The 16,227-nt window shown below is 37.2% G+C and overlaps 2 protein-coding genes across 6 annotated transcripts in view; both read right to left on the reverse strand.

The window, feature by feature from the left end:
• Window positions 1-5,097, reverse strand: part of LOC116174501 (receptor-type tyrosine-protein phosphatase delta-like) — a 26,919-nt gene extending 21,822 nt beyond the window's left edge. For 2 of the 4 annotated variants that reach the window (XM_031492445.1, XM_031492438.1), the window contains exons 1-4: window positions 5,001-5,097; window positions 3,605-3,789; window positions 1,684-1,842; window positions 1,348-1,628 (exon numbers count right to left, since the gene is read on the reverse strand). In XM_031492445.1, the coding sequence (XP_031348305.1) occupies window positions 1,348-1,628; window positions 1,684-1,842; window positions 3,605-3,789; window positions 5,001-5,020 (645 nt within the window). In that variant the 5' untranslated portion in view covers window positions 5,021-5,097. Of the gene's footprint in view, window positions 1-1,347; window positions 1,629-1,672; window positions 1,843-3,604; window positions 3,790-4,052; window positions 4,083-5,000 lie in introns of those variants that run through there. The other 2 variants (XM_031492450.1, XM_031492455.1) reach the window with 2 other exon arrangements.
• A 4,374-nt stretch (window positions 5,098-9,471) lies between these two features.
• LOC116158607 lies at window positions 9,472-14,924 on the reverse strand. Of its 2 annotated transcripts, none has more exons than XM_031471416.1 (6): window positions 14,815-14,924; window positions 14,573-14,751; window positions 11,316-11,494; window positions 11,065-11,261; window positions 9,627-10,070; window positions 9,472-9,575 (listed from the first exon to the last, which is right to left on the reverse strand). In XM_031471416.1, exons 1-6 carry the CDS (start codon window positions 14,835-14,837, stop codon window positions 9,488-9,490), a joined length of 1,110 nt encoding a protein of 369 aa, XP_031327276.1. In that variant the 5' UTR covers window positions 14,838-14,924; the 3' UTR covers window positions 9,472-9,487. The 2 variants fall into 2 exon arrangements, with proteins under 2 accessions (XP_031327276.1, XP_031327275.1); XM_031471415.1 differs by having other exon boundaries at window positions 14,573-14,760; window positions 14,815-14,911.
• Window positions 14,925-16,227: the final 1,303 nt, after the last annotated feature.

Below are 16,227 nucleotides of genomic sequence, written 5' to 3' on the forward strand. Positions count from 1 at the left end.
CAACTGTAAATTAGTGTAACTCCCAATTATAACTGTAAATTATAAACTAATTCCAAACACCAATCAAATGGGGCCTCCGGACTCTCGATAACGCGTCTGCATGGTGTATAATAAAGATACGAGGAAACCTTGAACTTACTGTCTCTACTAACATTGGTAAGTACCAACTACTGGATAATCGCACTGGCCACATTCCAAAACTTGGGACACTTAATTTGTATTAATAAATTTGCTTTTAAATGAGTGCTATTACTGGTCGCGTAATTCCACTGCTCGCACTTAACATCTTTGCAAGAATTAATCTGCGCAAAATCAACTTTCTAATTTATAAATATTTTTTTGAAATTTTAACCAAAGATTGAGAGAAAGAAAGATAGAACAGTATTCACGGACACGGACGACTCGGCTCCGCGCAACTCGGCACCGGACTACTCGGCTCCGCGCAACTCGGCACCGGACTACTCGGCACCGGAATACTTGGCTTTCGGACGACTCGGCTCTGCCATAACTCGGCTTCAGGACTACTCGGCTCCGGAACTACTCGGCTCTGGGATTAATCGGCCCCGGGATTTCTCGGCTTCAGAACTACTCGGCTCTGGGACGACTCGGCTCTACCATAACTCGGCTTTAGGACTATTCGGCTCTGGGATAACTCGGCTATGATATTACTCGGCTCTGCGACGACTCGGCTCTGCTATAACTTGGTTTCAGGACTATTTGCCTCTGCAACTATTGCGTGACATTTCAATTTGCACGACGTTCAATATTTAAACATTCCTTTTTTAGGTTTAAAGAAACAGAGCTCAGAGCCGAATGATTCTCGCGGTGCCGGGTAATGCTGCAGCAGAGTTATCCCAGAGCCGAGTAGTCCCAGACCCGAGTTATCCTAGAGGCGAGTAAACCCAGAGCCGAGTTATCCCAGAGCCGAGTAGTCCCAGAGCCGAGTAATCCCGGAGCCAAGTAGTCCCGGAGCCTAGTTGTCTCAGAGCCGACTTGTCTCGAAGGCGAGTAGTCCGGTGCCGAGTTGCGCAGAGCCGAGTCTTCCTGTACCGCAGTATTCATGATTTAACTTATTTTCCTTTTTACACATAAATAGTCATAAATCTGACATTTCGGGAAGTAGGTACTGATCAATTCATGGTAAATGCGCACACCTTTTTTCAATCATTTTTAAAAAATGGGCATATAACACCTTAAAATGAGCTCTCTTAATCCTATGGTTTCAGCTTAAATTATTAATTAGGCTATAGAAATGTATGCCAAATGAATGTTCCCAGGAGAATCAAAGCTACGTTTACTACCATTGTATTTATAAACGATATAAATACAATGCTACTACCTACTTACATTTTTTTGACTACGTAGGGTACCACATGGGCCCTTCGGATATTTATCTTCAGCTGTGGGTATTTTACCAGTTTCGCATTTCCTAATACCTGTCATATAACCGCCCCACCCACCTATTATTATCCAGTAACAATTTCCATAGGGCGGCCAATAGTGATCGCACAAATAAATATGAGCTTCTAGCGTTCGTATTGAAATGTGAATTTGAAATCGCTTGTAATTTGATATAGTCGCAAGTTCTTTGAACTTGAGGGAGCCGTCCGTATGTAAAGTTGTAAACTCTGAAACAGTCTGGTATTAACACTATTTTTCTAAACCGTTATACCCGGTAATCACTTTCCCACCGGCGGTCTAATACTGGTCCCAGAAAACCGTTGAGGGAATTTCGGGACTCCCAACCGATGCTGTCGGTCCAATAATACACACATCCCCGGTAGTGCTTCCTATCTATATTACAGTTATATTGGCTGTCACGCTTGGGAATGAATTCTGAAACTAAATTAAGAATGAATGAACGTGTAAACAAATATAGAAAACGAGCTCCTGGGTATGGCTATAGCATGTGCAAAACCAAATTTTGAAGCTGGCGTTTAATTTGCTTTTATTCCAAGTGTCTATGTATCAAATTTCATTTAAATACCTTCATAAATAAGAAAGTTTGCTGTGAATGCTGATCGATTAGGCTCAATTTTTGGAATTGCGTTTGATATGGCGAACGCTATACGCATATTGAATTTCATACAATTCGGTTCATAACTAACGGAGATGTCAAAAGGGCCTTCCTTATTTTTTGGCCTACATTGCCAATTCACGAATTCCGATCTACAAATTTGATAAAGAATCCACCTGCAAAATTTCATCGTAATTGGTCCATTCATTTACGCGAGATCGTGCTAACGGACGGACAGGCAGACACCGCAAAATTATAAACTCGCTAGGAGCTCGTTAATACACTGCACCAATATAGACAACAATCGACAAAGTCACTTCCGGTTGACGAATATTGACCAAAATTTAATCATAAACTCGCTTTGTGTCGCTCGAAGTTAAAAAATCTTCAAATGCGGCCATGCGGCCTCCCCAAATTTTTGTTATGCATTCATTTTGTTTGTTTGTTTGTTTATAAAGATTATTTGCGAATGGAATAAATTTTCTTTAATTATTAGCGTTGTAGTTTGCAGCGTAGCTAACTAACATTCTTTGTGTAGTAATCTTTTACTTGGTTTTCGTTTAAATTAGTTAGTTTTGACCAAAGCCGAAGTTTATTTAATCTACGGGAGAATAGTGTTGCCAAAGTTTGATATTGCATATTATTTGTACAGAAAGGTTAAAGGTACGTTTTCCAGAAAGACGCCTCAATATTGCTTATTGGTCGATTCTGTATTCATTTACTGGTTTATGGCAATAGCTTATGTCCATGACCTTGGCAGGCCTACTACAGCAGACCATGGTTCTGCTTACTCATATCGTTAGTGTTCCGTTAGTGCACGTTAGTGGCGCTGAAGAAATCGTTAGTGCACAAAAGGAAACTTACTATTTTTAAAAAAATATTTGTGGGCCTGCTAACTTCATGCCAGCAGACCCATTTGAGAAAATCGATTCAATCTTTACACTAATTAAACTAGCAGCGTTAGTGCCCGTTAGTGCCGCCAATATAAACGTTAGTGCTCAAAGTGTAACAACTCAAAATGTTGTAAAAAGGGGTCTGTTAACCTTTTTGGTGCGGATCCCTTGCAGCACTAACGTTCGCATTTGAAGCACTAACGAGCACTAACGAGCTGATTCAAATTCGCATTAGGACAGGGCCAAGTTAACAAATTTGGGTCTGCTGCATGAAGTAAACAGACCCCTTTTTACAACGTTTTGAGCTGTTACACTTTGAGCACTAACGTTTATATTGGTGGCACTACCGATCACTAACGTTGCTAGTGTAAGTAGTGTAAAGATTGCATCGATTTTCTTAAATGGGTCTGCTGGCATGAAGTTAGCAGGCCCACAAATATTTTTTAAAAATAGTAAGTTTCCTTTTGTGCACTAACGATTTCTTCAGCGGCACTAACGTGCACTAACGGAACACTAACGATATGAGTAAGCAGAACCATGGTCTGCTGTAGTAGGCCTGTCTAGTGCATGGACATCAATAGCTTCCAATTGAGAATTGACTGAGTTGTACCTGAGCGTAAGTGAAAGAGTTCTTCACTTTTATCTGTTTCTGGTGCCTCTTCTTCATTGTATAATTGAATAATTTTTTACTTACCAATATTTGTAACTGAATATTCTTTGGACGGTATACGCGTTATCCAAGAAACTGCAGAACTCATGCCTTCTCCAGCAATGACACAAGTGGCATTATATTTCGATTCGGTAGTGGACTTTTGTAAGACAACTGCTATATCTCGTTGGGAAAATGTTGAACCAAATAAAAGTAGTACACTGCCAAAGCTGTAAAAGAAATAACGATTTTAAAGTCAAAAATCAAAAACGTCAATTGTGTTATTTTTTTGCATAGTTATCAAAGTTAAAACAGTAAAAAATCAATTTTATCTCTCATTGTATTCTAAATAAAGGTCTCAACGAAAGGAACCATTTTCTACCAACTACTACCCTTCTTTCTGTCCTCTTATCAAAGTACGGTGAGGGGGGGGTGGTATCCTTCATGGTACTCTAATGAAAGGTCTCAACGAAAGGAATTCATTTCTACTAACCTCCTCCTCGACCTCTTATCGTGATCGGGTATATTCCCTTATACCTCAAGAACGGATTGTCGGAAGAGGGTACTCACAAAGGGCGATTGAGACGTCTGCACGAAATATATCCATTGGTGATGTCAAAACAAAAGCTATTTCGGTTTAAAAAAATGCGCTTTATCTGCACAAAAGTTGTGCACAATTTATACTTGTTTTATTTTATTTAGCCCAGTTAACCAACTCTCTATCTATCTAATAAGCGATATCTCAGAATTTAACACGAAATTTGATACAACCTGTATACAGGGTGGTCCACTAAAAACAGTCAATGCCAATTTTGGTTTGCCATTTCTTAAATTAAATCTTTCATGTATGAATGATAAACATGATTATTTGCGTGTTCAGAGCTGCTATTGTGGACTATCCTTTATAGATTTTTCTTGCTTTTAAAGGCAAGTCCGTCGAGGGCTACAGCGGTTGCCCGGGGCAACTTAAGAAAACAACTGTTAATGGTTAGTAACGGCATTGATTATATAAATCAATGGTAACGGGGAAATATAGACCCTAGCAATTAGTCAAAATCCGAAGTCTCTAGGTGTAAGGTGGCCCAGGGGCCGACACTTCGATGGAACAGGCAGACGGAAAATCGAGCACATAGGCGTTCCTCAACTTCGTTGTTACGCTAAAAAGTGAATGTAAAAAATGTATAAATGTCAGAAAAAACCTTGGCTGGGTAACGTCCCAACTTCTTTATAGGTCTAGAAGTCTAGATGATAGAGGATTGCGCAATTTCATTTACAACGGAGCGGAAACTGTACCTACATCTTTGCCATAGGATCACAGATTGTTAAAAGTTGAATTTTAGATTCCGACACAACCAGTTGATTTATGGACATTCATTCAATAGGGACGGCAACTGATGCTGTTCTGACTGTTTTCAAATTATATCACTGACTAATAACTTACCTGTAATAAAAACACATCATTTCAAAATATGCTTTACTTTAACATGCAAATAGTTAAACTGTACAGCTTTTGAGTGCTGAATATGGGTTTTTTCATTTTATCTTGTACATCCGTTTAAATGTGATTAATTTACCACGATAACGTAAATGTTATGAATTTAGAATAATCATTCTTCGGTGATTCATCGCGCAAATGCATTTCGCCATCCTAAACCGGAAGGAAAACTCACCGAATGGAAAGGGTGTTCACCATTAATTCTATTTCCCACGTTCCTAGGAAGATTGTGCAATTTTTATGTGTGGATCGATCAATTACGAATTTATGCTGATATTGTTTTGGTCAAATTACAGCTGCATTGTTCAGGGAAAACATAAATCCAACTGCCCCACACTCCAATTTATCTCAATTAGATTTGTTTCGATCTTGAAATCAATATTTTTCTAAATTTCTTAATTAATTTTATTGTTGAAAGGGCAATTTTTTTAATTGATTGACCATTACCCACATTTATCCAACTCAGTTTTTTATAAAAATGACAGTGTTGTCTAAATACTACAAATACTGTAATGTGTAGGATATTCAAACTCTAATCACTCATTTATGATTACTCGGTAGAATGAGCAACGCGCTATGAGACTTTTTTATATAATCTACCTAGAAGTGCAAGAAAAGGAATTGAAGGCGAAACAAAGTTTCAACTTTCAAGTAGACATGAGAAGCAAATCTCGTAATTGTTTTTTTTCCACTTTATGGAAAAATAGTAGTTGACTGATTTCTTAATTCCTGGATCCAGGATTCATCGATAGACTCTAGCCCTATAAATAATCTTGCTCATGAGCAGTATTTTGACTATTTTCCATTGGAGATTAATTGACTACTTTAGTAACTGATCAATGCCCAGACTTTATTAAAGATACGAATTGTTCTATTGCTAGTGTTTCATTTTGCGATGCTTCCCCAGACGTTGCCGTTTGGTACACTGGCTACGCAGTTGTCAAATCTAAAAACTCGTGACAAGCTTCTCTAAGGGTTGTCTGGTATATTCGCAACCTAGTATAGAGCAGTTTTCTAAACAGCTTGCCAAATGGTAGGTATTCATTGTCGCACCTAACAAAAAATCCCTTTCGGCTCGGCCGATCAGGTGTAGGTAGATTTCTTTAAAGTATCCGCCATTTTGTTCCAATATGGTGGATTCACGAACTTGACCGAGATATTTATGAGTTACACCAACCCTTAAGGTTTGGTCGCAATCGGTTCATAATTACGAAAGTTAGAGTGTTTCTTGGAAGTGATATATACAGTGTGTAAAGCGATGGGGTATACAAGAGGGATTTTTTTAAAATATTGATTTATGAAAAAAATTTATTCTTCATGATATTTTTTGCTTGTTTTGAAAGTACCAATAAATATAATAATAAATAATGATTTCTATAAATAAATTTTAGATTATCGAAACGTTATTGGTACTTTCAAAGCAAGCAAATAATGAAGAATAAATTTTTTGCATAAATCAATATTTTAAAAAAAATTCCCGCTTGTATACCCCATCGCTTTACACACTGTACATACAGGGTCATTCTTGACGAGTGTCAGTTAGAAAGATATGGAAAACCTTTGAAAATGAAGATAAACTGATAAGTTCTTTAAGGGTTTTGGCACAGGATGAATTGAACTAAAATATTTTCAAAATGGCGCCACTTCCGGAAATACCGGAAGTAGCCATCAACTTTGTTATTTTAAATAGGGACCCCCTATTTTTTCTACATTTTCGGATTCTACGTCGAATTTGGAGTACAACGATACCCCATAGTTAACTCTTTGCTCCAAGGGCTTCGCCGATATTCAAGTTTTTGTGTCAAAAATTGAATTTGCAGGGGTAACTTTAAAAATTTATTATTCGAAAACGGTGAGAGATATTGCAAAACAATTTTCAATGCTTTATTAAGGAAAGATCAAATTTTCTTATGGTGTGCGTAACCGTCTTAAAAAGTGAGACTACGTCACTTTTTTAAATCTCTCAACTTTTAAACCTTTAAATATCCGTAACTCCATTTTTTCAAATGGCACCCCCCATTTTGTTCTTCACCCTTGTTTTCCTTTTTCCCAGACCTTTAATTTGATGCAAAATGTCAAAAGCTGCTTCAAACGGTTTCCGAGATATTCCATTTTTTAGTTACTTCTTGTGGAAAGTTGATAAAAAAATTAAGTCGCTTGATGTTATTCTTTTGTTTTTATTATGCTAATGTTTAAACGTCAAATTTTCGCTGCTTTTCCTGGCAGCTATTCGATTACATTCACCGTGTATTAATATTAAATTCAAAAAATCTTCATTAGTGTAACCCAAACAAGCCATTATTGACGAGAAGTATAAGTTCAAGCAGCGAAAATTTGACGTTTAAACATTATCATAATAAAAACAAAAGAATAACATCAAGCGATTTATTTTTTTTATCAACTTTCCACAAGAAGTAACTAAAACATGGAATATCTCGGAAACCGTTTGAAGCAGCTTTTGAAATGTTGCATCAAATTAAAGGTCTGGGAAAAGGAAAACAAGGGTGAAGAACAAAATGGGGGGTGCCAATTGAAAAAATGGAGTTACGGATATTTAAAAGTTTAAAAGTTGAGAGCTTTGAAAAAGTGACGTAGTCTCACTTTTTTAGACGGTTACGCATACCACAAGAAAATTTGATCTTTCCTTAATAAAGCATTGAAAACTGTTTTGCAATATCTCTCACCGTTTTCGAATAATAAATTTTTAAATTTACCCCTGCAAATTCAATTTTTGACACAAAAACTTGAATATCGGCGAAGCCCTTGGAGCAAAGAGTCAACTATGGGGGTATCGTTGTACTCCAAATTCGACGTAGAATCCGAAAATGTAGAAAAAATAGGGGGTCCCCATTTAAAATAACAAAGTTGATGGCTACTTCCGGTATTTCCGGAAGTTGCGCCATTTTGAAAATATTTTAGTTCAATTCATCATGTGCCAAAACCCAGAAAGGGCTTATCAGTTCAGCGTAATTTTCAAAGGTTTTCCATATCTTTCTAACTGACGCTCGTCAAGAATGACCCTGTATATAAACCTATAGTAAACATAGTAACCTATAAATATACTGGTACTATTACAATAAATAGATAGAAATCCACCTAAAAGGACTACAATTGATTCCAAAAACGATGCTAGTGTGTTCTACGTCTTTTCCCTCTTTATGCACAAAAATTTCAAAAAATTTCTGTCTTTCTCATTTAGGCTAATTTACAGAAATTCCTCTTTTGTGTCAGATATGACTCCTATATCATTTTCTCTGAATCTCGGTATAAATTCTATTAAATTTAAATCCTTCTTTAATCAATGGGACATGTGGAAAAAAATGTCCGTACGAGTGAGTTCTAGCTGTTTCTTCAATAATCTTCAAGAATTCTCTTTCTTTGAAAGCTTCAGAATATTTGGAGACCAAGTTATCCTTCTCTTACTTTCTCAAGGTGAGCTCAAGCCTCTTTCTAGCAATACGATAATTGGTGAGCAATGGAGGATGTCTCTCAAGTGACGGTAACATCATCTCATATCCGCCAACAAACAACTCTTTAGCAACTAACACCACTTCTTTTTTGGGTTTTGTTCTACCGGTTACCCAAAACGCCCAATTGCCATAAGTCTGTTACTGTTTGATACTTTAGTGAAATGGCACGTAAGTATTTTCCTATTCTTTCGTAATAGATCAACCATTTCTACGGCTTGTACCACCTCGAACGCCGCAGTCCTGTCGCGGTCGCCACAACATTTTTTGCTAAACTTTAAGCACTATCCGTTACGGACTTTTTTTTTACTATGACAGGTTTCCAAAATTACTTTTTTTTCACTGTCTTTTTTTCTAAATTATCATTTTAAGGCACGTTTAGACGGATCCACTAGCTGGCGCCAGTCTCACTGACCTGCCCATTCTTGGCTGGCAAAGTGCTGAATCCAGGTCGTTTACACGTATCCAGTACCTGGCGCCAGTCTCATTGGCCAGCCATTTCGTGGCTGGCAAAGCGCTGGACCCAGGTCGCTTGAACGAGTCCCGTCAATCGTGCGTTTTCATAGTATGTATTGGCAGATTTTCGAAAAACCCTTTCAGGTTATTTTGAAAATTTCTGCAGAGTGAATGTATTCGCTTCTAATATTTTAATTTTGTTTTTTATTTCTTGAATCGTAAGGTCTTCAACACCCACCCACAGATAATTTATCTGTGACCCACATCTTTTTGATTTGTTGTAGAGACAGAAAGAAATTTTATAGATAGACATCTCCAATAAAAGTAGTTCGGGTGTTCGCATATTCAAATGATGTCTTTATTCAAGAACAAGTCCCGCCAGGGTGCGGGCCTCCGCTCAAAAACTAACCAAAATGGCGCGGGCAGCATCCATTGAACTTGAACCTATAAAAATGTGACGTTCGGTTCTGAAGATGTCTGTTAATGAAAGAGGATCGGTTTCCAAGTTTTTTATTCGCAACTTGAGCGACAGATACAAGCAGTACTACAAACAAAACACAAAAGTAAATCATTCAAGGTACACTCGTCTCGTTTTAACCTGCAAAGTAATAATTATTGCAGACTAATACAGGGATAGGGTATAACTTACCTTAGAAAGCAGCAAACTACTAATGGTAAACTAATGATAACTAAAATGATCATTATAATATGCATCGGTTGCATAACGAAACCCTTTCTCTCCCGTGCGGTGCTAGTGGTAAACTTGTAAACGGAATACCTCTGAAATTGCTTATACTCGTTTATTAGTACGGTTGTGATTGTGTACGTGGTATTTGGTCTTAGTAGTCTATTTTTTATGGTAACATTTAAGCGTTGGGACCAAGCAATTGACTCGTCTCCAATAAGGAATAATCGTCTAGTGTCTGTTGTATTGTGCTGAAACTCTGCCGCTATCCAGTATGTGGACGTGGAGGTATTGCCAGTCTTCCCCGCGTGTAGTACCTTGTCTACGACATCGTCGGTAAGCTTTGTTTCAGAGTTTGTTTCGATCAAAATTACGTAAATAAAGATACTCAAGTCGTGTGGAGGCTTGCTGAAAATGAATAAGATCTCTAACTTTGAGGGAACGAACAATTAAAAATTAAATTAAAGACTATGAACCTATCCTATGAATGAACATGTATCTAACATCCTGTGTTCATAATGAATGATTTTTAAGTAGATGATAATAAAGGACTTTATTTACATCAAGTAAATGAGACATTTAATACGTTTCTTTCCTTTCTTGATGTCTGTGAGATAATAGTCACTTAGACCTAGTAGGAATTACGTTATTGGAATTTAAGAGTAGTATTATAGTAAGTATGAGTGTTGAAAGTGATACATTTCACGCGTGTGTGATAATTACCATTTACCACACGGGACGAAGCCGAGCGGATCAATATCGCACAAGATGAAACGTCCCTTTCTATTAGAGGTACACTTTTTTCCTACGACTCCCACTAAAATACCAAGTTTAGTGATATTCATATAATGCAATACCTACTTCTACAAACGAATCAAGATATAGTCAACATCATTATTTAACAGACGTTTACTATGTTTATGATACAAGTTGCACTATTGAGTGCGTGCATGTTTTGTATTCTAACGACAAACTATGCGATTTGCTTTTGCCTGCGTTTGTTGACAAGTGAACCAATTACATACTGACTTACCTATTTTAATGAAAGTATTATTTTCGAAGGGAGTTGTAGGAAATAGTTATTTGTACAACTAGAGAAGAAAGGGAAGCTTTTCAACTCGAGTTCAAAGTTTGAACGAGAGTTGAAAAACGTTTTCTTCTCAAGTTTTGTATCATTTTTTCTCGAAACTACAATCAAAATTGAAAAATTATCTAGATACGAGATGTTTCAATTTAAAATGTCATTATTAAGATTCACGCAGTACCTAATCGTTTTTTACTTTCCTCACTAGAGAGGAAAATCACATTTTCTTCACCCTTTAGAGACGAAAATAGTTGCTTCTAAAGTAGTTTCAGAAAAACATTATTTTGCACTCGTATGAGTAGTAGATGATTGTCTTACCTTTCGATCCACTTCTGGCGAGGAATATAAAAGAGCATAGTATTTGTTGTTATGTTTGCTGTGTTTACAGTTGAATCAAATGTAGGCTTTCTAGGCGGACTTGATACGTTTAGCAATTCTAGCGATATTGCATCATTTGAAAGGGCCGTAACGACGATGGTTAAATCGGTAGAGTAACATTTATTCGTAAACTTTACCTGAAGTTTAATAATGCGAGGTATATCTAAATTCAAAACGAATCGTGTTATTACCAAATAAGAATAAGTGCAGTTAATATGCTCTTCAGTCCCAGGCAGTATATACTGGTAGCACGAATCATCACCAGATACGATGTTAATTATGAAATGAGCGATAGGTTCATCGAAGGTATTATTGTAGGTCCACTTTAGATATAACTGATCACGTTTGTCCCAAACTGCATTTATCCATCCTGTAAAATGTTAAATTATAGGTAATTATACTCATAATTTATAGTTTATACAAGCTGATGCCCAAATGTTAAGGTATCTCAGCCAAACTCATAATTTATTCCATTAAATAATTGTTTCTCTATACATAAGCATTCTACCTATTACAAAAATTCACAGATTTCGCAATCATTGCAACCATCGAAAAAATTGAAAATGATAACCGTATATAAGGTCATAAATGTAAAACACAAATAACACTTATACACACGGAAATAATTGCACCACTCGCTCGCAAGCTCGCTCGTGTCGAAAACGTAAACTGTCTAAATACTAAGCGTCCTAACATGCTTGTAATACTATCACCACTGTCTCCTTTTCTGCTTGCAATACCGGCAACTTCATACCCATACAAAACATATAAGTATTTCCAATGCTAAAAATAACGGGCAATCAAAAATCGAGTCGCCTTTGGAAGTAGCAGTTAAGTACGATTTCCCATGTATACAAAAATTCTAAAGGTGACTAGACAGTAACTCATTTTTGATCGCATAGTATTTGGTATACTTCGTCTCAATGCTTTGTGTTCATTCAAAGTGAGCCTATAACACAATAAGGAAGCACCCGTTTTCCACCTGGAAATTACCAATTTTAGTGATCACTCTGTAGAAGAACACCCATTATCAGCGATTCGTTATGAAGATTGTCGCTTCGAAAAGAATTATTTGTATTTAGGAGTTGGAAATATAAGGTAGAAATTAGTGGGTTAATTTGTAGAGCCGCCCGTTAAGAAAATAAGAGGCAACATATAATTTGCCGTTTGCAACCGTTCCCGTAGGAATATTTAAATTATTTTTACAGCCGACGCGCCTAAAGCGCTCTTGCCAGGGAAGAACAGAGAAAATCAATCTTGTTAAGTTTTAGGTCCTTTAATTACCCAGTAATCGATTTTGATTTCTAATGGTATACACATTCCAAGGAACAAAAGGGCATTGCTGGACGGCCGAATGTCTGAGATTTCATTCCGATTTAGATAAGTACAATTAACCGTAATTAGTTGAATGGGTTACAAATAAAAGCCTCCGATAAAGTCGAGATTGCATCCGTTAGATGCGCCCATAAAAAAAAATTTAACACCGGTCCCGTATTTTTAAGAAAGGACCTACTTAATTAAAGAAGTTTTAATTTTCGAGCGTTCTCGCAAATACATGCCGTCGAGCAGGTCGAACTTTATAAAAGGTAAAGCCGTTGTTTAGTCGAGATTCTTCTTGCCATTTTACTTGCCGTAAATAAGTTAATTTATCGAGGTAAAACAATATACACTTACAAACAAACAGGTAGGTACCTTGCTCCAAAATTTTCGAGATACTTATTTACAATTCAATTTTTACATCGCCAGTACTCTCGTCTAGACGATCTTTCCGCCCTTTGAGAGTACCTCCTCGAAGACTCCGCTTCGACTTCACTAATAGATATGTGTCGTCCGGACGATTAATTTTGCCTTTGTGGGTACTTTCCTCCCACAAACCATTTTCGTGATATTCACTCTTAAAGTTTTAGCATTACCAATGGATATATTTCTTCCAGACGTCCCAGTCGCCCTTTGCCCTCCACCGGCCATTGCGGTCCTTGAGATATAAGGAATTATATCCGATCATGATAAGGTGTTGAGGAGGAGAATTATGGTTGGTAGAAATGATTTCGAAGGATAAAACCAGTTCACTCCTCAACCTCTCCACAAAGAAGAGCGGTAGAAAACAGTTCCTGTCTGTCTGTATGTAGGTAAGTACGTACGTTGATAAGTTTCCGTAGTAACGATTCGGCGGATTTTGTTCAAATTTTGGATATGTATATTAACCATAGGGAAACGAAAAATAACGGGCCGGATTTTTGAAAAAAACATTTTGAAGCACCGCAACAGCGCGGAACTTTTTTTTTCAAATAGCAACCTAAAGATTTTACTAAGTTATTCGAAAGACCTTTTTTTCTGTGTACAGGGTGGTTCAAATTCGTGGCTTACCATTGGGATCTCTGTAACGATGAGATATACAGTGTGAGTTAAATGGGGGCAAAGTTGCGCCTTTTTGTGATTAAAAGACCGAATTTTAAAAATCCAGTATGGCATGGCGTCCATAAGAAATAAGAAAGTAGTAACCTGTAAATTCTACACCTAGCGTGTTCTGGTAACAGATACAGATTCTCCGAAAAAAAGTACACACGACTGAGTAATTTTGCCATCTCACCGTTACAGAGATCCCAATAGTGAGCCACAAATTTTAACCACCCTGTAAAATTTACAAAAATTATGCTAGGTTTTATTACAAAAAAAAAGTTTAAATTAAAAACTGTGCACCGTTAAGGGTCAATGTCATACGCTTTAAGCTCGAACCTTCTGGTTGGGTGGGAGACCCTTGTGTAAACGACATAGGTGGTTATATGTCTGATGGTCCTTGCATCAATGTGATCATTTTTTGACGTATAGCCCTACACTGGAACCAAATTAACCTTTGTGCTTTTATTTGTGTAATTGCCCTAATAATTAGCAACAGGTCTTGGCTCCATCACAGAATGATCGTCGCTTCGTGAACCCACGAGGTCGACCTATAACGCGCTTCAGGCTGCAGTTAGAGAAACGTCAAAAGGTGGGAGGGTTCCCTCCCCTCGGTGAGTTATTTATTAATTTTCATAGCAGATAACCAAAGTTACCGATTCAGATAGCTATATGAACTAGGGCGTTCGTTCGATTTCTGAAGCAGTTGACAACACGATGTACTCGTACTTATTACAAAAATTCACATGGAGGTCTCCCAACCGCATTTTAAGCAATATGAAGCATAATAGATTCGAAGGAACTCGTGTTCTATAGGTGGGCATCTTACAATGCCGGTAGGTAGGTACATTATCGAATCACAATAACAGTGTTCATGATCCATGTGGATACCTATGGATAACACGTTTGACTTAAAAACTGTGGAATTTTCATTTCTATAGTGAACTATTGGTGATAAACGATAAATATTACTCATTGTTACTACGAAAATTTAACGCTAGTTTTAACAAACTTATATCACACTACTTATGTTACTGATTAGTGTACATACCATGTTCATTTTCTTGAAGGTAAGTTGCATCAATAGACAGGGCGGCGGCGGAATTGTTGCTGTTTGTATCAGTGATACACAGCACCCGTGAATTATTCTCATCACCGTCATCAGATTGGCATCTAACTGGTACCCAATGATATGAAAGAATATTTATGGCCCCTAACCCTATAATTATACTTTTAAGACTTTAATTAATAAAATATGAGCGCATATAACACTAGGATTAAAACACGACTTACTTGTGAATCATTTTAGAACACATTGACAGTGGTAAGTACTTAATGTGTTTGCGGGATATATAACGGAATAAGGACTTCCCTGATTTATCTGCTACTTCCACCGCAGTGTATGTTTCTGCCATTGATAAGATAACTAACTTGGAATAAAGTAAGTAACCACCTTTGATAGTCTACTTGTCTATATCCAAAAGTACATAAATACTACAAACGTTGCAACCATATTTATAATCTCTCATTCCTAGATAGGTACTACACCTTCTCAGAGATACCGGCCTCCTATGTACATACTTACCTATCTACTGGTCATTTCCCATACTTAAATCTGTTCATGGTAACGGTTTTTATAAGATCTGTATACACTTGAATGAGCGGGAGCAATGAAATGTATAATAAACTAAACAAATACAGAAAACGAGCTCCTGGGCACGGGATATACTGTGTCCTGGGTATGGCTATAGCATGTGAAAAACCAAATTTTAAACCTGATGTTAGTTTTGCTTTTATTTAACGTGTATATGTATGAAATTTCATTTAATTGCTTTCATAAATAAGAAAGTTGGCACTACACATCCTACACAAAACCAAATTTGGAAAATGGCGCTACATTTGCTTTTATTCCAAATGGTTATGTATCAAATTTCATTTAAATCCCTCCATAAATAAGAAAGTTGGCACTGCGCATGCGCAAAACGAAATTTTATAACTGGCGTTAAATTTGCTTTTATTCCATGTGGCTGTGCTTCAAATTTCATTTAAATACCCTCATAAATAAAAAAGTTAGCAATTCGGTTTATAAATCGTCTAGATGCGAAAAGGGCACTGTGAATGTTGATCGATTAGGCTCAATTTTTGGAATTGCGTTTTATATGGCTAAAGCTATACGCATATTGAATTTCATGCAATTCGGTTCATAGTTTACTTTTTATCAGCGAATGATTTGTATTTCAGTTGACTTCTTTTTTGCGTTAGAACGTAATTATTAATGTAATAATGTTAATTGAGTTTCTTGTAAATATAGTGTAAATAAAATATTATCAAAGTCCTCGTGTGAGATCGAAGGGACTTCAGCGCATTTTTGTGTGGCAGATCAGTGTTTTAATAGTCAGTGTCATTGACTTTGTCGGTATCCGCTTCCCACTTTCCGCATGCACCCACAATTCGCGTTTAAAGTTTTGACTCCACCATCAGTAAGATCGTGTCGGGGGCTACCACATTCCCTTTGACGGTACCCACTTCCGACGTGCCGTTCATCCGCAATTCACGTTTGAAGATTTGACTCTGCCATCAGTTAGATCGTGTCGGGGGCTACCACATTCCCTTTGTTGGTACCCACTTCCGACACCTCGTTGACTCGCAATTCGCGTTTGAAGTTTTCACTCCACCACCAGTTAGATCTTGTCGGAGTCTACCACA

This window comes from Photinus pyralis, unplaced genomic scaffold, assembly GCF_008802855.1.
Source record: "Photinus pyralis isolate 1611_PpyrPB1 unplaced genomic scaffold, Ppyr1.3 Ppyr1.4_LG1, whole genome shotgun sequence".
NCBI lineage: Eukaryota > Metazoa > Arthropoda > Insecta > Coleoptera > Lampyridae > Photinus > Photinus pyralis.